General features: G+C 42.1%; 2 protein-coding genes across 4 annotated transcripts in view; one reads left to right on the top strand and one right to left on the bottom strand.

Moving 5' to 3' along the window:
- Positions 1–24,588, bottom strand: part of LOC126215321 (pleiotropic regulator 1) — a 45,477-nt gene extending 20,889 nt beyond the window's left edge. Inside the window, exons 1-6 of the mRNA XM_049942002.1 lie at positions 24,376–24,588; positions 24,166–24,272; positions 23,946–24,085; positions 15,433–15,707; positions 6,094–6,243; positions 3,265–3,459 (exon numbers count right to left, since the gene is read on the bottom strand). Coding sequence (XP_049797959.1) covers positions 3,265–3,459; positions 6,094–6,243; positions 15,433–15,707; positions 23,946–24,085; positions 24,166–24,272; positions 24,376–24,384 — 876 coding nt within the window. The 5' untranslated portion in view covers positions 24,385–24,588. The remainder of the gene's footprint in view (positions 1–3,264; positions 3,460–6,093; positions 6,244–15,432; positions 15,708–23,945; positions 24,086–24,165; positions 24,273–24,375) is intronic.
- The window catches only part of LOC126215323 (uncharacterized), a 209,218-nt gene that overhangs the window by 97,425 nt on the left and 86,060 nt on the right, over positions 1–25,733 (top strand). For 2 of the 3 annotated variants that reach the window (XM_049942003.1, XM_049942004.1), the window contains one exon: positions 25,163–25,284. In XM_049942003.1, coding sequence (XP_049797960.1) covers positions 25,163–25,284 — 122 coding nt within the window. Of the gene's footprint in view, positions 1–24,799; positions 25,090–25,162; positions 25,285–25,733 lie in introns of those variants that run through there. The other variant, XM_049942005.1, reaches the window with a different exon arrangement.

The following is a 25,733-nucleotide window of genomic DNA, read 5'->3' as shown; positions in this document are numbered from 1 at the left end:
TCCTCTTATTCCGTACACAAATTTTTATTTTTAAACGGGCAGTGTGCAAAAAACCTAGTTTCTAGTGTAGTTGCACAAATACGACTGAAAAATAGTATTTTCATTAATGTTAAATTTATGTCAAGTTTGCTATTTAGGAACATGTACATAGCCAGTGCACACTCATCCACTAAAACTAGTTACATATAACTATTCTGTGAACTGACTCAGTCTATGTCATTCAACTAAAAAATGATTCAGATTATCTATGCAACATGTAACTACGTAACTAATAAGCCAGTTAACTACTAACACCCTTCATACTCTGCTGGCACCCTTAAGGCTTTGATATACAGGGCACACAGGGTTCCAGACGAGGAATCACCGCACGACAAACCTGCACTCGGGGGAGAGCATCTTCAAATCAAATGCATATTTCAGGCGTGGCATTCACAAGGTGTTCGACATACGACCGAGGATGCATGTTCACGACTGCAAGGACGAGTGCGATACTTTTGGGTCGACTACATTTCTGCTGTATTCGGATGCTCTTTTCTTGAAGGTAGGCCACATACTCGAGATATGCCGTATCGGAGTGAACTTCCACTCTTCTGTGAAAACTGCAGCCCTACTCGGTTCTGTGAGGGCTGTTCACCTCTTCGAAAGACAAGATGCATACCACATTCCTCTCAGGAGGAATGGCAATAATAAATGTGTAGGCTTCTGTGGCCACAGCCAGTGAATGTAAAAGCATTTTTAAGTGTCAGTTCTATTCAATAATAGTTGTTTTAGTATCCTGAAAAGAGTTTATCAGATGAACATCAACAAAAGTAAAACAAGGGTAATGGAATGTAGTTGAACTAAATCAGTTGACACTGAGGCAATGAGACTTGGGAATAGCACATCAAAAATAAGACAATGAGTTCTGCTTCACTGATGGTGGCCGAAGTAGAGAGGGTATAAAATTTAGACTGGCGTCAGAAAGAAAGGCATTACTGAAAAAGAGAAATTTGTTAATATCTCACATAAATTCAAGTTTTACAAAGTCTTTTATGAAGGTGTTTGTGTGGAACATATCCTTGCACGGAAGTGACATGTGGACAACAAACAGTTCAAATGAGAAGAGAAGAATTCAGAATGAGGTGTTACAAAAGAATGCTGAAGATCTCATGAGTAAGTCAAATAACTAATGAGGAGGAACTGAACTGAATTGGTGAGAAAAGAAATTTATGGGAGAACCGGAGTAAAAGAAGGGACAAGTTGATACGACACATTCTGGAGCATAAAGGAACTGTCAGTTCAGTAATGAAGAAAAATGTGGAGAGTAAAAACTGCAGATGGGCACCAAGATTTGAATACATTACGCAGATTCAAACAAATGCAGGTTGCTGTAGTTATTTGGAAATGAAGGTACTTGCACAAGCTAGAGGAGTACGGAGAACTGCATCATGCCAGTCTTCGGACTGAAGATTGCAGCAACAACAACAACAACAACAACAGTTTTTTTAGAATATGGTGTGGCACCATACCTAGAAAATTTTTACATTAATTATAGCAGTTTGTACATTGGCAAAATGACACAAAATGTTCATGAGAGACGCATCTGGTGAAGACAGTACTCCTGCCTGTTACAGAATAAGTCAGCAGTCTGTGTCACTGTACAGACTACCCCAAAAATCCACCAGTCTTGAGAGTGGAAGTTAGATCTCTGAATATGATATTGCAGTGCCTGTGTTGTTCAGAAGTATGCTACAATGTTCCTTCTGCGCAACACAGGTACTGTAATATTGTGTTTATTTGTCAACACTAAGTAAATGTCTCCCCTACACAGGAATGTACATAATGGACATATGAGTCCAGGTTGTAGACATACGATTGACAACATATGGAAGTTTGTATCTGGCCATGACACATGTTCGGACAGCTTAATGGAAAGGCCCTCGTGATAAGCGGGACTTTTTGGTTCGAGACCCAGTGTGGCGCATATTTTCATTGTCATCATTCCATTATATAGTTGATGGTTGTCTATATTTGCAACTGTGAATAGATTTCAAATAAATCTTTCAATGTTTATACATGCACTTAAAAATTATGTTTGTAGAAAAAACAATATGGTCTATGGCAAGCTAGGCCACAAGAATGAGAATTGTAAGGACCCCATAAATGGGTCAATGGTGCACTACACATCAGAGGCCACTAACTAGGTGGCTGACAGTGTGTGGAATGCATATAACTTTTGTTTAGCTTATATGACTATCCATTCATTCTGAATAATGATAGCTGTAGGACACCACAAAGTATTACGATGAGATTAAAAGAAATAACCCCCCCTCCCAGGGATCGAAAGGATTAAAATCCTACTGACCGAGTGCCAAAGAATGTGAACAAAGTGTCAGAGGTTGAAGCCTTCTAAGAAACAGTGGAACTCGTACATACGACCAACAGCAAACTGGTTGAAACATGCAACTGATAGCAGTGAGATATTTGTGGTAAATTTAAGTTTATACTGGAAGGATAGGCTAAAGGGAAACACAGTTGGCGTATTCATCACGGTAGAAAATAAACTCTAATCCAACCAGATATAAATTGAAGCTCATACAAGATTATTTGGGGAAGACTCAGTACAGAGGATAGGCATAAACTTGTAATTGAACCTTTCTATCAACCAACAGATGTAACCAAGAACTTCAGAGACAACCTCATTTCACTGGTAAGCATGTTCCTTTCTCATTCTGTCATTATAAGGCAGAATAACTGTCTTTCTAAGCAGTTATCTTGGCATTACATCGTGTGAAACAGAACTAAATGCCTTCTCTGAAAACTACTTAGAACAGATAGTTTGGAAGCTCACTCATGACACAAATGTACTGGATCTAATTGCAATAAAAAGACCCGACCTCTTTCAGGCAGTTCCCACTGAAACTGGTACAGAATATTACATGATGAAGAGGCAGTAGCACTTTATCTCAAACAACTTGTAACATTTCACTGTGGGCAGGAGCAATTAGAACTGAGGGCCAAGTTTAGAAGAATTGTTCACCAAACACTAGGTATATTTGTACCTAGTACGATAGCTCACGATGGAAGAGACCCTCCACTATACACAGTCACAGTAAAGAAACTTATAGAGAAATCGCATATCACATCAATATGGAACACACAGTAGTTACAGGTTCTACTGAGGAGTCACCATCTCCAATACTGGCAGGTCAAGGAAATGGATTACGACAAACGAGCACTCCATTCTCGTGCACTTGTGAGATACAACTAGCAGTCGATACGGACCTGTGGCTCGGCAGACTGGCAGATGACAGAGGCAACTGTGTTGGTATGGCCAGTAAGGGTGTGCACGTTTGCCTTGGTGCGCATGTCCCAGATGCGGCACGTCGCGTCTCGGCCCGCCGTCGCCAGCACGTCGATGTTAGGGTGCAGTGCCAATGTGTAGACAGCACTCAGGTGGCCGTGGTAGTGCCGGATTACCTGCAAATTCAAAACCAGGAATATCATAAAAGCAGACGATCCTCCTATTTAAAAAACTGATTCGTATCAAACAGAAGGAGATAATGCTTTACTGTGCCACCACTTCCTAGTCCATTAAGAGGTGTGGTGGGTTTGGGAAAGAGTACAGCAGGCAATCGGTCGGGTCCTTTTTGAGGGCCATTCCTGTTAAACCTAGATTACTAAACCCTTGAAAAAATTATGACCATGCTAGGGTATAAAATGAGACATTTTGTACTTAATTTGATATTAACATACCACTGGAAATCTAATAATGGTGATTAACTAATGCATGGCCCATAAATTATGACTTACTCTGAATAAAATTTGGATTAGTAAATTTTATGGTGGTTTAGCAGCAACATAACATTTCCTTCCTACAGTATTCTAGGATTAAGAGATTGTGAGAAACTGAGTAAGACCTAAATCCAGACAGCGTTCAAACTGAACTCCTGTCGAAATTAAAGCCCGTATCTTAACAACTGTCTGGGTTGACAGTTTGCACTTTTTTATGTCTACCAGTTTGTACGATAAAAAATTAAAAATATATGGTCTAGCAGAGAGGGCACGTACTGTGTAGTTATAATTAAACTGATGTAGTTCCGTAAACTGCTATGGAGGCTGTATATGTCGCAGGATGCTGAAACACTGTGGTATTTTCATTAATCAGTGCACTCGAGGAGCATGCCAAAAAAAAATTCTAGTTTCACTTTCTGCCATCATGTGAAAATATGGTGCTCTAAGCAGTCAGAGTGTGAAATATTTCTTGTTTTGATGTCAGTAAATTGTTTGTAACTTGTCGATGTGAGTAGATTTCTTTTGCAAATCGACTGTTGGTGTACAGGGTTAAGAATATTGAAGTTTTCCATACCAAATGCAGTGGCTATTGAGAAGAAAGATTGTGCACTGACGGTAAAGTTGTTTTATCGGAAGGGCAGCAACACGAGCACAGCACTGCACGAATATACCCGAAGGAAACAGCTGTGAAGAGGCCCTTGTCAATAAATGGGGTAAGAATATGATCACGAAATTTTAAGAAGCAGGTGAATTATGTGGTGCAGCAGGGTGAGGGAAGCAGCCCATTCCCAAGCCTGCTGCTGTAGCTATAGTCGACGGTGCAACACGTGCCTCAGATTCTGCAGCCAGTGCTTGATCTGTGTCACGAGAATTGTCTCTTCGTTGGTCAACAGGTCAAAAGATTTTGTGGCGTATTTTACACTGGTATCACTACACGATTCAAAATGCGTGTCTCCCATTTTTTGGCACAGGTGGAAATGGATTGGATGAGATGAGATGTGGCTAGGGTTGGGTTGGGTTGTTTGGGGAAGGAGACCAGACAGCGAGGTCATCGGTCTCATCGGATTAGGGAAGGAAGTCGGCCGTGCCCTTTGAAAGGAACCATCCCGGCATTTGCCTGAAACGATTTAGGGAAATCACGGAAAACCTAAATCAGGATGGCTGGAGACGGGATTGAACCGTCGTCCTCCCGAATGCGAGTCCAGTGTCTAACCACTGCGCCACCTCGCTCGGTGAGATGTGGCTAGGGAATATCCTTTGGAAACACAAGGCACATTTTACTCTGCACAGAGCTGTGAATACACAGAACTGTCGCATATGGGGTTCTACTCCACCATATGTTGTACAGGAACATACACTGCAACTGTGTGGTACGATCTCCCAAGTTCCTTCATTCTTGGTCCAGTTTTGTTTGAGGAGGTGAAAACTCGTGGGAACGTTAGTTGTACAGTGACATCTGCACATTATAAGGACCTCCTTGTGCAACATGTGATTCAACCTTTGCAAGAATACTGCTGTGTCCACGCCACTATTTTTATGCAAGATGGGGTGACACCACATTTCACTTGCCAGGTGAAAGATTTGCTTCGGGAAACCTTCGGTAGTGACCGCATCATCTCTAAGCGAGTTCACGATGTGTGGCTTTACAGATCCACTGACCTAAATCTGTTCGACTACTTGTTGTGGGGATATCTGAGAGACGGTGTCTATTAGGGTTGTATCCTGACTCTTCCTGATATAAATAACACATTACTCTGATAACACCAAATGTTCTGCGAGGAACTGTCGACTGTGCCATGCTACGGATGCAGCATGTTGCTGACCCGGGAGACCGTACTGAACACGTGTTGTAAATCGTGAGGAAATCCTTATACATGTGCTAGAACCACCATCACATGTGTGTGACTGTTCCTCCATTTTCCTGCAGCCACATCACATTCTGACTGCTTACAGCACCATATTTTCACCTGTGCCTGAAAGTGGAAATTTTATACCTACAACGCTTCAGCATCCTGCGATGTATACAGCCCGCACTGCAGCACCTGAAACACTGTCGGGTTAATAATAAGTGCCTGGTATTAACAACACAACAGTTGTAAACAAGTACGTAAAAATAATGGTGAAGAGATGAACTTGTCCACAGACAAGGGCTGTAAATGAGCTAATGGAGGTAGGGAAATGCATTCTGGTAGCAATGCAGTCAACTGTATTCCAACACTGAACAGATAGATATCCCACTTGCCTTACAGATGGGGTGCATTCAGCTTCACCACTCAGTTTTATGCATCTCTTACCGCAAGTGTACATAAACTCACTCACCTTATTGTACTCAAGATCCCAGCACTTGACCTGGCGGTCCTCTCCGCAGCTGAAGAGGTACGGGTGGCGCGCCGACACGGCCAGCCCACGCACGCTGCTGATGTGGCCCGTCAGGGACACTTTCAACTGCCCAGATGCCAGGTCCCAGATCTGAACATTTTGTGTGCAAACTTACAGGTTAATACTTAACGAACAAATTTTGAACCAGAATATTTTATGTATAATTGGACCTGTGTTAGTGCTATTAGAAAATACTGGCCTTTTGCCAGTGGCTTCAGCTGCAGAAGTATATGCTATGTATATTTCACATATTTGTAATGTGTTTCACGTATATCTGTACCCGTATTTCATCTATAGCTGTATCTGTATATTAAAATTCATTTTGTAGCTTCACCTCAATCCTGAGAAATGTATTCATCTGTGTTGCATAATATTCGGTTCCCAAACACAATGGCAAAATTATTGGCTCACTGTAGTGCTCATTCTCACGACCTGCTTGACCTGTCAAATGACACAAGTAAGGACAGATTGAGCTTTGCAGTTTTAAAGTATTCTGAAGCAAGTAAATACACGAAATTAATTTCTCTGCAGGAGGTACACGGGTCTTATCCCCGCAGTGTTTCAGATCTGGGCCAGTGACAGTCACAACGATACTTTTCTAGTGCTCACAGGTTCGCAATACAACAATTTCACAGAGTCAGTGGGAAGATACGTTCACTTAACTAATGAGAGGTGACATAACAGGCAACTAATTTCTAGTGCCAAAATAGAGACCATTCTCTTCTTTGCCATTGTCACAAACATTTGGCAGTTTTTTTTCTGAATGTGTCAAAAACTGCGAGGTTGTTGTTAAGTTGGGATATATTAGTAAAGAACAAACTGCCACGAGTGAAACAAGCAGCTATTAAATTTTTAATCTTCATTGTCACAAATATCTGACTTTTTCTGAGTATGTCTCAAATTACCAGGTTGTGTTTATAAGTTGGAACAAACCTGGTTGTGACGACAAACAGATCTTTATCATAGCCCGTGGTTTGGGTTGGATTGGACTGTGACAGTTTGGTTGTGAAACTGTGACCATATTCCTTCAAAATATGCCAACTGTCTGCTGCCTCCTCACTGGGTGCATAGGCCCAGTAGCTGACATCCTCTTTCCTTCTCATCATACCTTGCAGCAAGCACTGAAAACATGGCTGCACGAAACATGTAAGGAAGCAACTGGCCCTCATCTAGACTTTTACCCTTCTTTCCAGATAGTAAGTGATATGTCAAACAAATTTTGTTGAAATCAATCCAGTGGTTTAGGAAGAGATGTGACACACACACACACACACACACACACACACACACACACACACACACAAATATATTTTTAAATGGGAACATTTCATTTTTGGTTAGACTTTACTATGACTGTTATTGATATCAAATGAAACAACAAGTTTGCTTATTCATCATTTGGTATGAAGGTCTTGTAATAACCATGTTGACAGACAAAATTACTGGCTTTCCAGTCCACCTCTTATGCAAACAACTGTTTATTATATAAACCTAAACATATTTCAGCACCTTTGTACCATCATCAGTGGGTATTCTTTACTCAGTTTTTAATTTTTTTTTCAGTAGAAAAAATTATTAGCTGGGTAAATAATACCCAGTGATGATGGCAAAAAGTTGGTGAAGCAGGTCTGAGTCTACTTATATAACAATTAGTTTCCACTATTCATTTTACTTTAGTTTTATTTATTTGTTTCAGGTGTTCAATCTTACATATCAGGTGGATTTATGTGGATTAATATGGCATCTACATACGTGATCACTTAAATGTGTGCAAAGAATTAGGCCATGTAAACTTTACAGGACAGAATCTGTGGCCACTGAACATCTTTATACTTACATTTCTGTTCATCCATGAAACCAAAAGATCCCCAAAATGCTCCGAGTCTTGTTTCAAAAGTGTTTTATCTTGTCATACGTTCTTTGCACTTATTAGACTCTAGATGCTATTTTTGCTCCCTTCAGCATTTACAGAGCGTGATGTAACATTACAGGAAAAGAAGTCTGTGACCCCTGGAAGAATTTTATTTTTCTGTTGCTTTCACATTTATATTTTTGTTCCCACTTTCAATCAAAAACCTACACAAAATTTGAACCATATAGCGAAACAGCATTCTATTTTTATGTCTTTCTAATGTACAGTGACATAAGTTATTCCAAAGTCATAACACGATACATACATATCGTACAAGGCATGTTCAGAAAGTAGGTGTACGGCAACCAAAATGCGCTGTGGTCCTTTTTTGTTTTTTTGAGCACTGGCAACACTGAGCTGTAGAGGGAGACCACCGACCAGAGCGAGCATTGCAGGGACACACAGGTACGTGAACTCACGTCGTAGTATCCAGTTGCGTGAGAGACGTCAGTAAGAAGTCCCACTAAGTGCGAGCCACACCTTGTGACTCCCTTCCCACTCGCGGAAGGAATAACTCGTACCAAAATTTTCTTGCAAATCAAAACAGTTTAAAGCAAACATCTTATGTATGGAACAAATGTGTTTAACTGGTGTAGGGAGCGTAGTGGAAGCAGAACAAATGTTTGTGACAAACAGAGGAGTGGAAGACCTTCTACTCTGACTGACGAGTTGGTGCAAAAATTGGAAGAAACTGTCCGTGAGGACCGACTATTGGAAATGGATGAAATTTCTGTGATGTTTCCACAAGTCTCTAGATCTCTCTTATAAGACACACACACACACACACACACACACACACACACACACACACACACACACACAGAGAGAGAGAGAGAGAGAGAGAGAGAGAGAGAGAGAGAAACACTGGGATATCGGAAACTGCATACGATGGGTCCCAAAACAGCTGACAGAGCAGCACAAGAAAAATCTGGTCAATAGTACCTGTAAGTTTCTTGAGTGACTCAGAGGATTTTCTGAGCTCTACTGTGATTGGAGGTGAAATGTGGGTGGCTCATTACGTGCACGAGACAAAAGACAGTCATCACTGTGACATCACAGCAATTCCCCCACCTGACAAAAAGTTCAAAACCACGATTTCCAGTTTAAAAGTGTTTTTGTATCGAAAAGGCAACATTTTCGTCGAATTTCTACATCAGCTGGACATCATCAATGCATAATGAGACCCTAAAAAAAACTCAGAAGGAGCAGTCAAAAGAAAAGGAGGGGAATGCTAACGAGAGGAGTGTGCTTGTTGTACTACAACTTCCATCCTCACACAGCCTTAGCCACTGAGGCGCTCTAGTACTCATTTGGTTGGGATGTTCTGAACCATCCCTGTATTCTCCCAACTTGGCACCTTTTCACCTCCTGAAGGCACACATGATAGAATAAAATTCTCAACTGGTGAGGAAGTGCAGAAAGAGGTTCTGAAGTGGCAAAAGGAATTTGGGAAGAGTTCTTCAATTGTAGCATAAGGAAGCTTGTTCCACAGTTCAGCACATGCAATTAATGGGATGGTGATTATGTGGAAAAATAGTCAAAATTGCATCAAATACCCCAGAACCTCCCACAGAAGAACCACAAAAGTGCCCCACTTGTGACAGCATACTTTCCGGGGCTGGATCAGATTCTGAATGTGGCTCTCCAGCAGGGATACGACTTCCTCAAATCCTGCCCTGAAATGAGATCCATCCTTCATGAAATCCTCCCCACTCCACCAAGAGTGTCTTTCCCCCGTCCACCTAACCTTCGTAACCTCTTAGTTCATCCCTATGAAATCCCCAAACCACCTTCCCTACCCTCTGGCTCCTACCCTTGTAACCGCCCCCGGTGTAAAACCTGTCCCATGGACCCTCCCACCACCACCTACTCCAGTCCTGTAACCGGGAAGGTGTACACGATCAAAGGCAGAGCCATGTGTGAAAGCACCAACGTGATCTACCAACTGACCTGCCTACACTGTGACGCATTTTGTGTGGGAATGACCAGCAACAAACTGTCCATTCGCATGAATGGACACAGGCAGACAGTGTTTGTTGGTAATGAGGATCACCCTGTGGCTAAACATGCCTTGGTGCACGGCCAGCACATCTTGGCACAGTGTTACACCGTCCGGGTTATCTGGATACTTCCCACTAACACCAACCTATCTGAACTCCGGAGATGGGAACTTGCTCTTCAATATATCCTATCTTCCCGTTATCCAACAGGCCTCAATCTCCGCTAATTTCAAGTTGCCGCCACTCATAGCTCACCTGTCATTCAACAACATATTTGCCTCTGCACTTCCGCCTCTACTGACATCTCTGCCCAAACTCTTTGCCTCTGTATATGTCTGCTTGTGTCTGTATATGTGTGGATGGATAAGTGTGTGTGTGTGCGAGTGTATACCCGTCCTTTTTTCCCCCTAAGGTAAGTCTTTCCGCTCCCGGGATTGGAATGACTCCTTACCCTCTTACCCTCTCCCCTAAAACGCACATCCTTTCGTCTTTCCCTCTCCTTCCCTCTTTCCTGACGAGGAAAACGTTGGTTGCAAAAGCTAGAATTTTGTGTGTATGTTTGTGTTTGTTTGTGTGTCTATCGACGTGCCAGCGCTTTCGTTTGGTAAGTCACATCATCTTTGTTTTTATATATATATATATATATATATATATGCGGGAAAAATATATCTAAAAACGAAGATGATGTGACTTACTGAACGAAAGGGATGGCAGGTCGATGGACACACAAACACACACACAAAATTCTAGCTTTCGCAACAAACTGTTGCCTCATCAGGAAAGAGGGAAGGAGAGGGAAAGACGAAAGGATGTGCGTTTTAGGGGAGAGGGTAAGAGGGTAAGGAGTCATTCCAATCCCGGGAGCGGAAAGACTTACCTTAGGGGGAAAAAAGGACGGGTATACACTCGCACACACACACACTTATCCATCCACACATATACAGACACAAGCAGACATATACAGAGGCAAAGAGTTTGGGCAGAGATGTCAGTAGAGGCGGAAGTGCAGAGGCAAATATGTTGTTGAATGACAGGTGAGCTATGAGTGGCGGCAACTTGAAATTAGCGGAGATTGAGGCCTGTTGGATAACGGGAAGATAGGATATATTGAAGAGCAAGTTCCCATCTCCGGAGTTCAGATAGGTTGGTGTTAGTGGGAAGTATCCAGATAACCCGGACGGTGTAACACTGTGCCAAGATGTGCTGGCTGTGCACCAAGGCATGTTTAGCCACAGGGTGATCCTCATTACCAACAAACACTGTCTGCCTGTGTCCATTCATGTGAATGGACAGTTTGTTGCTGGTCATTCCCACACAAAATGCGTCACAGTGTAGGCAGGTCAGTTGGTAGATCACGTTGGTGCTTTCACACATGGCTCTGCCTTTGATCGTGTACACCTTCCCGGTTACAGGACTGGAGTAGGTGGTGGTGGGAGGGTGCATGGGACAGGTTTTACACCGGGGGCGGTTACAAGGATAGGAGCCAGAGGGTAGGAAAGGTGGTTTGGGGATTTCATAGGGATGAACTAACAGGTTACGAAGGTTAGGTGGACGGCGGAAAGACACTCTTGGTGGAGTGGGGAGGATTTTATGAAGGATCTATCTCACTTCAGGGCAGGATTTGAGGAAGTCGTATCCCTGCTGGAGAGCCACATTCAGAGTCTGATCCAGTCCCGGAATGTATCCTGCCACAAGTGGGGCTCTTTTGTGGATCTTCTGTGGGAGGTTCTGGGTTTGCGAGGATGAGGAAGTGGCTCTGGTTATTTGCTTCTGTACCAGGTCGGGAGGGTAGTTGCGGGATGCGAAAGCTGTTGTCAGGTTGTTGGTGTAATGGTTCAGGGATTCCGGACTGAAGCAGATTCGTTTGCCACGAAGACCTAGGCTGTAGGGAAGGGACTGTTTGATGTGGAATGGGTGGCAGCTGTCGTAATGGAGGTACTGTTGCTTGTTGGTGGGTTTGATGTGGACGGACGGGTGAAGCTGGCCATTTGACAGGTGGAGGTCAACATCAAGGAAAGTGGCATGGGATTTGGAGTAGGACCAGGTGAATCTGATGGAACCAAAGGAGTTGAGGTTGGAGAGGAAATTTTGGAGTTCTTCTTCACTGTGAGTCCAGATCATGAAGATGTCATCCATAAATCTGTACCAAATTTTGGGTTGGCAGGCCTGGGAAACCAAGAAGGCTTCCTCTAAGCGACCCATGAATAGGTTGGCGTACGAAGGGGCCATCCTGGTACCCATGGCTGTTCCCTTTAATTGTTGGTATGTCTGGTCTTCAAAAGTGAAGAAGTTGTGGGTCAGGATGAAGCTGGCTAAGGTAATGAGGAAATAGGTTTTAGGTAGGGTGGCAGGTGATCGGCGTGAAAGGAAGTGCTCCATCGCAGCGAGGCCCAGGACGTACGAGATATTTGTGTATAAGGAAGTGGCATCAATGGTTACAAGGATGGTTTCTGAGGGTAACGGATTGGGTAACGATTCCAGGCGTTTGATAAAGTGGTTGGTGTCTTTGATGAAGGATGGGAGACTGCATGTAATGGGTTGAAGGTGTTGATCTACGTAGGCAGAGATACGTTCTGTGGGGGCTTGGTAACCAGCTACAATGGGACGGCCGGGATGATTGGGTTTGTGAATTTTAGTAAAAAGGTAGAAGGTAGGGGTGCAGTGTGTCGGTGGGGTCAGGAGGTTGATGGAGTCAGGTGAAAGGTTTTGTAGGGGGCCTAAGGTTCTGAGGATTCCTTGAAGCTCCGCCTGGACATCAGGAATGGGATTGCCTTGGCAAACTTTATATGTGGTGTTGTCTGAAAGCTGACGCAGTCCCTCAGCCACATACTCCCGACGATCAAGTACCACGGTCGTGGAACCCTTGTCCGCCGGAAGAATGACGATGGACCGGTCAGCCTTCAGATCACGGATAGCCTGGGCTTCAGCAGTGGTGATGTTGGGAGTAGGATTAAGGTTTTTTAAGAAGGATTGAGAGGCAAGGCTGGAAGTCAGAAATTCCTGGAAGGTTAGGACAGGGTGATTTTGAGGAAGAGGAGGTGGGTCCCACTGTGACGGAGGACGGAACTGTTCCAGGCAGGGTTCAATTTGGATAGTGTCTTGGGGAGTTGGATCATTAGGGGTAGGATTAGGATCATTTTTCTTCGTGGCAAAGTGATACTTTCAGCAGAGAGTATGAGTGTAGGACAGTAAATCTTTGACGAGGGCTGTTTGGTTGAATCTGGGAGTGGGGCTGAAGGTGAGGCCTTTGGATAGGACAGAGGTTTTGGATTGGGAGAGAGGTTTGGAGGAAAGGTTAACTACTGAATTAGGGTGTTGTGGTACCAGATTGTGTTGATTGGAATTTTGAGGTTTTGGAGGGAGTGGAGCTGGAAGTGGGAGATTGAGTAGATGGGAGAGACTGGGTTTGTGTGCAATGAGAGGAGGTTGAGGTTTGCTGGAAAGGTTGTGAAGGGCGAGTGAGTTGCCTTTCCGGAGGTGGGAAACCAGGAGATTGGATAGTTTTTGAGGTGGAGGGTGGCATGCTGTTCTAATTTGCGGTCGGCCTGTAGGAGGATGCTCTGAATAGACGGTGTGGATGTGGGAGAGGAAAGATTGAGGACTTTTATTAAGGATAGGAGTTGACGGGTGTGTTCATTGGCTGAGTTGATGTGTAGATGAAGGATTAGGTGGGTGAGGGCAATGGATTGTTCAGTTTGGAACTGGTATAGGGACTGATGGAAAGAAGGGTTGCAGCCAGATATGGGAACTTTAAGTGTGAGGCCTTTGGGGGTAATGCCAAATGTCAGACAAGCCTGAGAAAATAAAATATGCGAGCGTAATCTGGCTAGGGTGAAGGCATGTTTGCGGAGGGAATGTAAATAAAACTTAATGGGGTCGTTGTGGGGGTGTTGTGAGGGTGACATGGTATTAAAGGTGGAAAGTGTAACATGAGGTTGAAATGAAAATGAAAATAACTGGAGAAAGTAACTGGAGATCTGATGTGAAAAAAGGTGAAAAAGTGTTGGTTAAAGCTGGGCTATGTTGATCCTGTGGTGAACTTGGGTTGGTAGACAACGATGTGCACAAAGGTGGCAACAGCTTTCGCATCCCGCAACTACCCTCCCGACCTGGTACAGAAGCAAATAACCAGAGCCACTTCCTCATCCTCTCAAACCCAGAACCTCCCACAGAAGATCCACAAAAGTGCCCCACTTGTGACAGGATACTTTCCGGCACTGGATCAGACTCTGAATGTGGCTCTCCAGCAGGGATACGACTTCCTCAAATCCTGCCCTGAAATGAGATAGATCCTTCATGAAATTCTCCCCACTCCACCAAGAGTGTCTTTCCGCCGTAAACCTAACCTTCGTAACCTCTTAGTTCATCCCTATGAAATCCCCAAACCACCTTCCCTACCCTCTGGCTCCTACCCTTGTAACCGCCCCCGGTGTAAAACCTGTCCCATCCACCCTCCCACCACCACCTACTCCAGTCCTGTAACCAGAAGGTGTACACGATCAAAGGCAGAGCCACGTGTGAAAGCACCCATGTGATTTACCAACTGACCTGCCTACACTGTGAAGCATTCTATGTGGGAATGACCAGCAACAAACTGTCCATTCGCATGAATGGACACAGGCAGACAGTGTTTGTTGGTAATGAGGATCACCCTGTGGCTAAACATGCCTTGGTGCACGGCCAGCACATCTTGGCACAGTATTACACCGTCCGGGTTATCTGGATACTTCCCACTAACACCAACCTATCTGAACTCCGGAGATGGGAACTTGCTCTTCAATATACCCTCTCTTCCCGTTATCCACCAGGCCTCCATCTCCGCTAATTTCAAGTTGCCGCCACTCATACCTCACCTGTCATTCAACAACATATTTGCCTCTGCACTTTCGCCTCGACTGACATCTCTGCCCAAACTCTTTGCCTCTGTATATGTCTGCTTGTGTCTGTATATGTGTGGATGGATAAGTGTGTGTGTGTGTGCGAGTGTGTACCCGTCCTTTTTTCCCCCTAAGGTAAGTCTTTCCGCTCCCGGGATTGGAATGACTCCTTACCCTCTCCCTTAAAACCCAAATCCTTTCGTCTTTCCCTCTCCTTCCCTCTTTCCTGATGAGGAAAACGTTGGTTGCGAAAGCTAGAATTTTGTGTGTATGTTTGTGTTTGTTTGTGTGTCTATGGACCTGGCAGCGCTTTCGTTTGGTAAGTCACATCATCTTTGTTTTTAGATATATTTTTCCCACGTGGAATGTTTCCTAGAGAGAGAGAGAGAAAGGGGGGGGCAGGGGGGATGTTGGAGAGGGTGTGTGAGAGAGAGGAGAGGAGAGAGAGTGTTCGCTACACTCCTCACAGCATTGCCAGTTTGCAGCCCACCTTTATCACCCTGTCAGCTGAGCCCGTCGCAAACCACTCATTTCCTGGCTCTACGGCAGCGCAGCGCACCCAGCCTAGGTGACCTGAGATGACGCGGTACAGCTTCCACGGTGGGTGCCACTTAGGTTTGGGCATGGCAGGTGCGCGCCGTGGGATCAGAGTCTGGACTGTAGCACCGGCTGAGGTGGCACTCTGCTGCTGCGCGACCGGTGGTGCAGCTGGCACCAGCGCCGCCTCCGACATCGCAGGCGATGGCACGGCTGGTGCGTCCGCCCCTGCAGTACGTAAAAGGTCAATTCTGTAGCAGGTGAATGTGCTGGGACGGTAGGTGCCAAAATCTGTGAGGAGCACCTGACGCAATCATACGTTTGGTACATGAGGTACACCTCGAAGTAAAGAGCTGTCACATTAGGAAAGGTAGCTACAGAAGGATATCCAAAATTTACGAAAACCACACACGTATCCTTGCATCTATTTGTCACTGAATATATTTGAAATGGAATGGAGTGAGATAGGGTTGTAGCCCATCCCCAATATTATTCAATCTGTACACTGAAGAAGCTGTGAAAGAAAATGAAGGATAAATTTGGAAAGACAGATAGAGTTGTGAAATAAGGCAGGCAATAAACAGATGTCCAACTGGACAACTGCTTATCCCTAGTTATTCTCCGAAACTCAGTTCAAAAAGTACAGCAGCATACTTTAAATTATATTTAACTGCTTGTTAAATACAACTCTGTTCCCAGTATACATTCATAACAGTAAGACTTACATAGCAATTGGAAGCCCGTGTGGCACAAATAAATTTTCATGGAAAGTCAGTAATAACAGCCACAATGTACAGGATTCAGTAAAGGTGCACTTATGGTGATAGCATCAGTTGTGTTGTGAGCAGACGTTGGTGACAATTCACATGATGAATGATGAGAACTGATTATGAAAAATCTTGAGTCGGCTGTTGGTAGCGAATAAGATGGTTTGAAACTAAAGTTAACTGCTCTTCCATTCTATAAGGTTAGAATTTAATCAATCATCACAATTTTCAGCAAAATTGGAAGTAAGACATACAAACAAGGTATTGCAGTGATGAATAAATATCTCAGATTACCCTATACATCAATCTATTACACAGTAACATTTTTATGTTGAGATATGTCAATTGCCAAGTTCAGCACACAACAGATGAGCTGCCGACATTATAAGTATGTATTAGCTACAGGACTATCTGGTATGTCTGAATTATTTACGAAACAATTTTACACATTATTAAATGTCTTGTCTAAGCAGAATGAGGTAAATGCATATTAATAAACTTGTCCAAGGTTTTTTACACTGCTGATCATAATATACAACTAATCAAACTCTTACCTGAAAAACTGTGTGTGTGTGTGTGTGTGTGTGTGTGTGTGTGTGTGTGTGCGCGCGCGCGTGCATGCGTCCATCACTTTAGGCGGTATAAGTTTCTTTCGCTCATGACAGAAACATCGTAGTCACTGATAAAATACCAGAACTGCTGACATAGATGGCAAGCTGAAATCCTCATGAACATTTACAGTTGGGCAGTGTGTAATGAATTAACAATGAACATAATGGAATCAAACTACATGCACTTTAGCATAAAGAGGGAAAATAACTCTTCTGTGTTAAGTGCAGGTAATAAACCTATACACTGTCCAAAAAAACATTTAAGTTTTTAGGGATGAGTACTGACTGTCAATTAAAATTGAATGAACACACAAAGATACTGGCAAAATGAACGTCCTCAGCCTGTTATGCTCTCAACATTCTACTCTCAGTTTGTAACACTCCATGTGATACAACATTCATACATATACTCAGCTGTTAGCTATGGGATTCTTTTCTGGTGATGAAAGGCACAAAACTTGACCACAATTTTCAAAGGGCTGAAAAGGTCCATAAGAATAATATCGAAAATTAATAGTCGTGCTCATTATAAAGAAATGTTTAAAGAAACAGGTATCCTTACTACGACTGAGTGAATACATCTTCCAATCTGTTGTGCAAATCAGGGAAAAAAAGTAGTGTTTCACTAACAGTTCTGTACATAATCATAAAACAAGAGTCAGTTTGGACTTTCATTTAGCAAGGAAAACCATACAAAAAAAACTCAGGAAACCATTTTCTTTCAGGAAACCATTTTCTTTCAGGAAACAAAACTGTATACTAAATCACCCAAGAAGATGAAAAAGGTCAGTAAAATGCATCAGTGACAACCTACTTTATTGGTAACACATACAAAACAATTAACGATTATTTAGAACATACAGATTAGTGATTAGTAATGAAAGAGGACAAGTATAACACCTTGTCACATTACAGTATATAATCCCAATGTAATGCTCTTACAAGAAAATCACATGCCAAAGACATATAGTGCATTGTACTAATATCTTGTCAGTCCTCTGAGCTTAAAAATCAACCTCATAATTGGAGGATCGAGGAGGGGGGGGGGGGGGGGGGGGAATTGGGGGAGGGGTGGTGGTGGTGGTGGTGGTGATTTAATTTTCCTAATGGGCTGAAATGATAACATGAAGAGGTGCATGGGGCACTGCAGCACATTTATTGACCAGGATTCAGTTTTCCGAACAGACTGAAATGCAGTGCAATGGACACAGCATGATATTTGTGGTTCTGATGTCACCAATGGGTGTTCATAATGTTTGCAGTAAATGTGTTGAAGAGTGCAAAGAAACGGTGCCGAGCTATTTTTTGTATTATAAGTTATCTTCAGCAAATTGTGTATAGTCAAAAAAACGTTGCACAATTGGGACAAATCGAATGAAGCAGTGTAGTTGTTAAGACAGTGACTTCATACTTGGGAGTGTGGAGTTTGCTCTGTATGTCACCCTGATTTCTGTAGTTCTCCTGAATCAGTTCAAACAAATGCTGGGATGATTTCTTCAGCAAGACCATGACCGACCATCTGTCCCATCCATGTAAACAGATCCTTATGTATTCTATCTGTACTAATTTTTTGAGTTGTTCATTTTCATTCTATTATGACCACAAACCCAATGCCATTGTGAGATGATCCCTGGATGAATAAATAAATAAATATTAAGTGGAAATTATAATTTGAATTTTTGAAGAACACCTGAATCTTCTTCCATTCCACGTATCTACCTCCCCTTATACAACTAGGAACAAGAGTTACGAGGTGGGGGGGGGGGGGCGGCGGCAGCAGCATTGCTATTGACAACATTTTTATAGAGGTATAGAGATTGCAAAGTTGTAGTGTAATTGCATTTATTAACTACCAACAAAATTTTTCTGGTGGTTGACTAATGTCATTCTTCAGTAATAGAGACATGAAGGAACCTATCACTTTCAGGAAGTGATGTGTTACACTTCAATACCGCCAGTGCACAAAGTTTTAATCTGCCATGAAGTTTCCTATCAGCACACACTCTGCTGCAGAGTAAAAAAGTAATTCTTGTAGTGCAACTGTCATAGTTAATGGCCTCTCAGACCATGCCAGTCAATCAGAGTGCTTGAGATATAAACAAAAATAACTGGAAGACTTAGAGTAATAAGTGAAAAAGGAATCGAGAAATTCAAGAATAATTTGCCAATTAGAGACTAGGAAAAGATGTTCACAACATCCACGGTGTTAATGAAAAATGTAATGTACTCCACGGCACAGTCATAGGCAACTTTGAAAACTGTTTTCTGAAGAAATGAACCAGTGGAACCAGATTAAATATGCCTAAACTCTGGGTTACAGAATATCACGCACGGCTAAGAGAGGACTCTCTGCAAGATGGGACACGGACAACGACAGGTTTAAATCGCATTTCAAACTGTATTACAAAATTCTAATCAAAGTTATCAGACCATCAAAATGTATCACCCAGACAAAATATGCTCCTACAGCAACAAGATAAAAATTATTTAGAACATTGAACTACATAATGCAAGAAAAACAAACTGAGAAACTGGAGAAATCTCTTTAAAAGTAGGTAATGAACTAATCAAAGATAACCCCAATACTGCAGATAGTTAAGGCATGAACACTTCCTGAGCCTAAAGTTCCTAAGGAAATCCTTCCAAAACAACTTTGATGAAATTCAATTTCAACCTGTGTGTCCAAAAGCAATCAACTCTCTTTAAAAAATTTTTATGAAATAAAGAGCAAAATAATGAAATTTTGTTCAGCTGAACTTAGGCACCATGAAAAGACTGCTATTCATTTTAGTTTTCATCTGAAACGTCTTCTTCTGCAGTAGAAAAAACACACACACACACACACACACACACACACACACACCGTAAAGCAAGCACAACTCACACACACACGACCAATGTCTCTGGCTGGTGTAGACAGACTGGGTTGTAGCTGTGCCTCATGGGAGAACCATTCTAATGGTGGGGTTAAGGAGGAGGTACGGGGTGAAGAGGGAGAGGGTAGCAGGAGCATGTGTGGTGGGGGCAGCGCTGCGATGCTACGGGTAGACGGGGGGGGGGGGGGGGGGGGGCGTGGAATAGGTTGGTTGGTTGGTTTTGTGGAAGGAGACCAGACAGCGTGGTCATCGGTCTCATCGGATTAGGGAAGGATGGGGAAGGAAGTCGGCCATGCCCTTTCAGAGGAACCATCCCGGCATTTGCCTGGAGTGATTTAGGGAAATCACGGAAAACCTAAATCAGGATGGCCGGACGCGGGATTGAACCGTCGTCCTCCCGAATGCAGGTCCAGTGTCTAACCACTGCGCCACCTCGCTCGGTGGGCGGAATAGGGAATAGGAAAAAAGAAGTAGAGAAGGGGAAAGGATTTGGTGTGTTGGCGGAACAGAAAACTGTGTTGTGCTAGAGTGAGAACAGGTAAGGAGATGGGCAGGTGGAGGACAGGGACTAGCAAAGGTTGAGGCCAAAGGGCTATGGGAACGAAGGATATGTTGCATGGAGAGTTCCCACCAGAAATGCTGGTGTTGGCACGTAGGATCCAGATGGCACAGGCTGTTAAGCAGTCACATTGTGTTGTGCACCACGTTCAGCAACTGGGTGGTCCAGCTGTCTCTCGGCCAAAGTTTATTAGTGGCCATTCGTGGGGGTAGAAACCTTGTCGGCTGTCGTGTCCGCATAGAACATAGTACAGTGGTTGCAGCTTAGCTCGTACATCACATCACTGCTTTCACAGGTAGAAGTGGAGTAGGCGGTGGTGGGAGACTGTACGGGTCAGGTCTCGTATCTGGGTCTATTGCACGGATACGAGCCATGAGGCAAAGGGCTGGGAGCTCTCCCTGCAGTATATCTATGTTCCCATAAGTCCCTTGGCCTCAGCCTTTGTTAATCTCTGTCCTTTACCCACCTATCCCCTTCCCTGCCCCCACTCCGGCATTACACAGCCTCCTATTCCACCAACTCACTCAACAGACTTTTTCCCCTTCTCCACTTGTCTCTTTCTGCACTCTCCTCCCTGCCCCCACCCCCTACCCACCAACTTCCTGACTACACTTAGCAGCCCTACCCTGTCCCCACTACATCCCCGCACAATCTCACGAGCAGCACTACACCTTCCCCCATCCCACCCTGCTATGCCCTCCCTCTCTGTCACACGCCTACTCAGTCTGACCACAGTGGCCAGAGACAGGGGCCATGTGTGCGTCAGTTGCGCTTGTGTGAACGTGCGTGTGTTTTCTATTTCAGAAGGCCTTTTGGCTGTCACTCATTTCCACTAGTGGTGAGTAGCAAGCTATCCTTTTCATAATTTTGTTTTTGATTGTGTGAACCACAATATCTTAATACAAAAATTATGGAATAGTAGGAACAGCAGGTTCATAGTTTTTGTTTTATCTGGATGATACAAAGCACTGTGTTTCAGTTGTATGTTAATCATATAACAATAAACTCTGAATCTAAAGTAATCAGACATTGTGTATCACATAGTTTCATTTTGGGTCCTCTGTTGCTGCTGATATACATAACTGATCCTGCACTTTCAGCTTCAGAAGATGCAATTTTGTCTTTTTGCAAATGACGCAAATATAAGAATAAAAAATAATACCAGTCCCATTACTGAAAATGAATCCAATGAAATATTCAAAAACATCAACAGATTGTTCAATGCAAATGCTTTATCACTGAATTTTGACACATGCACAGAGTTCAGTATTTCTCATAGAACTCCACAAGCTACAAAATATTTTGAAAAATTTGTCAAATGTTTTGTGAAGTGATTTGTCCACTGTTTGCAAATAAAATAGATAAGACAAACATCTGACATGCCTCATTTCACTATATATGATTTCAAGCATCATTCTTGGGTGAATGAAATGTTCCTCTGATACATTTTGTTTCTTACTTTCAGACAAATCAGTTCACAAAACATTTTACCAATTTTTGGACAAAGAGGAATATTCAACATTAGTCACCAGATTTGACCAGTCACATAGGAAAATGTACCAAACACTGTAAACAACAATAATGTGATACCACAGCCATTATTTTTAAATGAAAACAGACCAGTCTGTCACTACCACCAGGTTGGCTTCACCAACTTACAACCAAATTGAGCATATGCACCACAAGGAACATCGGAGCAGCCATTAACATTAAGTCACCGGTCAAAGCTCTTGATTAGTATCAAGTAGGCCTATTCCTCTTGTGGCAATTTTTTTAAAATTTATTTATTTATATTTTTTTCTTCAGCAAACATGATCTCACTGAGAAATCAATTTGCTTTCCTGGTGCCTTCTGTTTTTTAAATGTCCTGAATTTACTACTTATTTCAACAGAAACAAACTGTTAAATATCACATCAATAAAACATTTTAAGCACCTAATTAACAGGCCTTGAAGAGATGAACTTTTAGACACTTTATTTAAATGCCTAGCAGCAGCTATTTGTGAAATACTTCTATTTTCTCTCAATCACTAATTAAGTTTTTCTTAATTACCCTGATCACTTTCAAGCAATTAAATATTATTTTGCAAAACTACAGTGCTCACTGGTCAGTTTGATAACCCCCCCTCTATTTCTTTCCCATTCCTTGTTCGGCTATGAAAAGTGAGACACAAACTTTCCCTCAAAACCACCAATTTATCCTGATCATACATACCCTGTTCATTGATTCATTATCATTTTGATAAAATAATAGTTCAAATGACCTACATTATGAGCCCAGCTACCTAACTGTCAAAATACAGATCAAAATGTGACGTTACAACACCCATTTATCATTACATCACTGGCCAAAGCTGCAGACTAGTGTCACATATTTCTCTTTACCAGACTATAGATAACTCAAAACCTTAACTGGAGCACCCGCTGCCTAGAATTTATGAGGCGCCTTAGTTCAGCTACGTTTGCAGTATGCTTGATCACTGCTACAAGTGATTTAAAAATTAAGTAACTACTTTATTCTGTACATTTTCATTCGGAATTATTTTCTGGTGAAACTCAGTTTACATGGACAGTATTTTCAGAATACAGAATTGTACTATTATAATTACATGTGATTATAATTGTAAAATCCAGCAGAGGCCTCTTTAAAAAAAAACTGCGTATTTTGAGCAGTATTTCTGTTTTCTCCACACATACTGATACACATGAGTATAACACTAGGATTAGAAACAACTACAAAAAGTTCAAGCACTTAAAAACAATATAGAAAGGAGCTAGAAGAGAGAGAGAGAGAGAGAGAGAGAGAGAGAGAGAGAGTGTGTGTGTGTGTGTGTGTGTGTGTGTGTGTGTGTGTGTGTGTGCAATACATTACCAGGGTAGGCCTACATCAAATCTCATGTACATAATTTGGTGGAGTTTAAGACTAGTTTTCCTTTTTTGGGCAACTCCTACTGCATTAAAGAGTAGATTTCATAGAATAAATTAATACTTGTTCCATATATCATGAATATGACAGCAATGATGTGGAATGTGCCATTTAGGAGAAAAGTGTTGTTTTACATTAACTGTTAAAAATTACTAATTTATGTCTAAAAATTCATATACGGAATAAGAGCTGCCATTCAGAAATTTTTTAATTTGTTTTTAAATGCTGTAGTACTGTAATAGACTAATGTAAAGTACTTTAACTGTATTCCATTTTAATTTACATCTTTGACATCTAGCCACATCCCAAGGACAATTCTCAAAGGGATTCTTCCCTTAGAATTTTTCACGGATAACTACATGTGTGTGTGTGTGTGTGTGTGTGTGTGTGTGTGTGTGAAAGCTTCAGACTACACTACAAATCAGTCTGTTTAAGACAACTTTGATTTCGTAGTTTTTTTCTTTAACTTTGTCAATGCATAAGTGAGCTGTCATCTACCAATCAGAACCTAGACTGGTGGCTATGTTACATATACGTGGGCCTACATCATCACAGTCAAAATGTCATGAAGGACACTGTTACAAACTAAAATACTGAAAGTCATATGAACCAATGTTGTGAAAATCCTAAGTTTCTAACAAACGGTATATTTCATGAGACACAAAACCTGGATCAATTTCAGTGTAACATGCGGACAGATACTGTAGTTATAACAGTCTGTAATTACCCATTATTGCAAGCGGCTGTTGACTATTGGGTTCCCTGTTCTCGATGTTTTGCATCTGCTTCATGGCGTTGGCCCTTTTCACGCGATCAAAAACCAGCCCATAACAATCCCTCGACTTCACCAGTTTCTTTACCTTTTCTCTGGAACATTCAAATCCATTAAGTGAAAGCAAATTTCAAGTATACTTTATTAATATTTTATACTGAAATTCAAAACTTACGCTTTTTCATCAATAGGTGCTAATATCCCCTGATTCGAGAGGAACATATCATGACTCCTCTTTAGTGATCTGAACACTAGAGTATGTACAGAGTGCCTCTGTACTTCCTAAAAAAGAACGGATACACAACAATAACTTCATACATACAGTGTTATTAAAATATTATGAAATAGTGAGATCATACAAGTATACGTTCCGTACTGTACTCACCTCCGTCATTTTTCTGTTGTAAAGTGATCACTAAATTGAATCAAAGCATAATAGTTTACATGAACTCTTTTATATTGTCAAAACAGTCCATACAAATCATACATGTGATGAGAAACAATAGTTACGCTAAAAGCGAATTGTTCCGCTTATTTTCACACTTCCCTGTGTTTACACGCACACCAGCACTACCAAACCACAACAACTCTCTCTCTCTCTCTCCAAAGTTAGTATACCTCATACTATCATTTCTCGTAATAATTTGGAGTTATTTAGAGTATATGAAATATTTAATTCCACCACTTTTCCTTGGTAATTGTGCTCCATTATATAGAACTTTGTAATGCTTGTAAATAAAATAATAAATAAAAACATCCTAGCGATGAACGTATAAAGTCTTTGATTCAATTTCATTTGTGGTACACCGACCACTGTCTGTGATACCGACGCGAGACTATAGAATTGAAGTTCGAATCTTGTTTACATGTGCACCTGTTCATAAGTAGCAAAGTTACAGTAATGCATTATAATGAATTTACGCTAAACATTAATGCTCAAGTCTAGGATTTAACTTAATGGCGATGGCTGCGGGAGATCCGGCACAGAAAATGAGTCTTCCTAGAGCAAGAGAAGAATTTATGAATATCATACGAAATATTGACGACCCTGAAACAACCAAAAATTTTCTATCTTGGATAAAGTGGAATTGGCTGAATTGTGTGTATGTCATGCGTTGTTTATGATATGGCTCACTTATCGCTAGTTATTAAATGTATATTTTTCTTCACAGCAACTAAGACAGAAGATGAATCAGACGATTTGCTCAAAACTATAGCCGATGACATCAAGGAAGTTCTTCCTCCAGATGCAGTCTTGCCTTCGGAAAACATAAGTACTCCTCTTGTTGGTGAGGTACGTATATTCAGTGTAATGTGAAAGCTAAATTTTTCAATACAATCGTTCTAAAATTCGTGACAGCTCCACTGGTCAGAGAACTTTCTTTGAAATTGTTTTGAATGGGTAGTAACTCAACTGCTTCTTTGACGTTTATAACAATCCCAGGGATCACATTGTTGGGAAATATTAGCAACCACTATTTGTACCCGTACTTACTCCTCGGGAAATATTAGCAACCACTATTTGTACCCGTACTTACTCCTCTCAAGGATAGGACAATCAGTGCTGTATTCGAAGATACCCGTTATTCTCTAGTGTCCTGGGCATCTAGCACGATGGCGCCATTCCCTATGACGCCTCTGTCGTTGCTGAACAACTAGCAAAGCACTTTGTCCAACCCTTGTAAACTGAAAATCATTCCCCTACCTTCCAACTCTGTTGAAGGTGAGTGAAGAGTATTTATT

This window comes from Schistocerca nitens, chromosome 12 (assembly GCF_023898315.1).
Source record: "Schistocerca nitens isolate TAMUIC-IGC-003100 chromosome 12, iqSchNite1.1, whole genome shotgun sequence".
In the NCBI taxonomy this organism is placed as follows: Eukaryota; Metazoa; Arthropoda; class Insecta; order Orthoptera; family Acrididae; genus Schistocerca; species Schistocerca nitens.
Note: the sequence above shows the minus strand (reverse complement) of the source record. Positions and strands in the feature narration are given on the sequence as shown.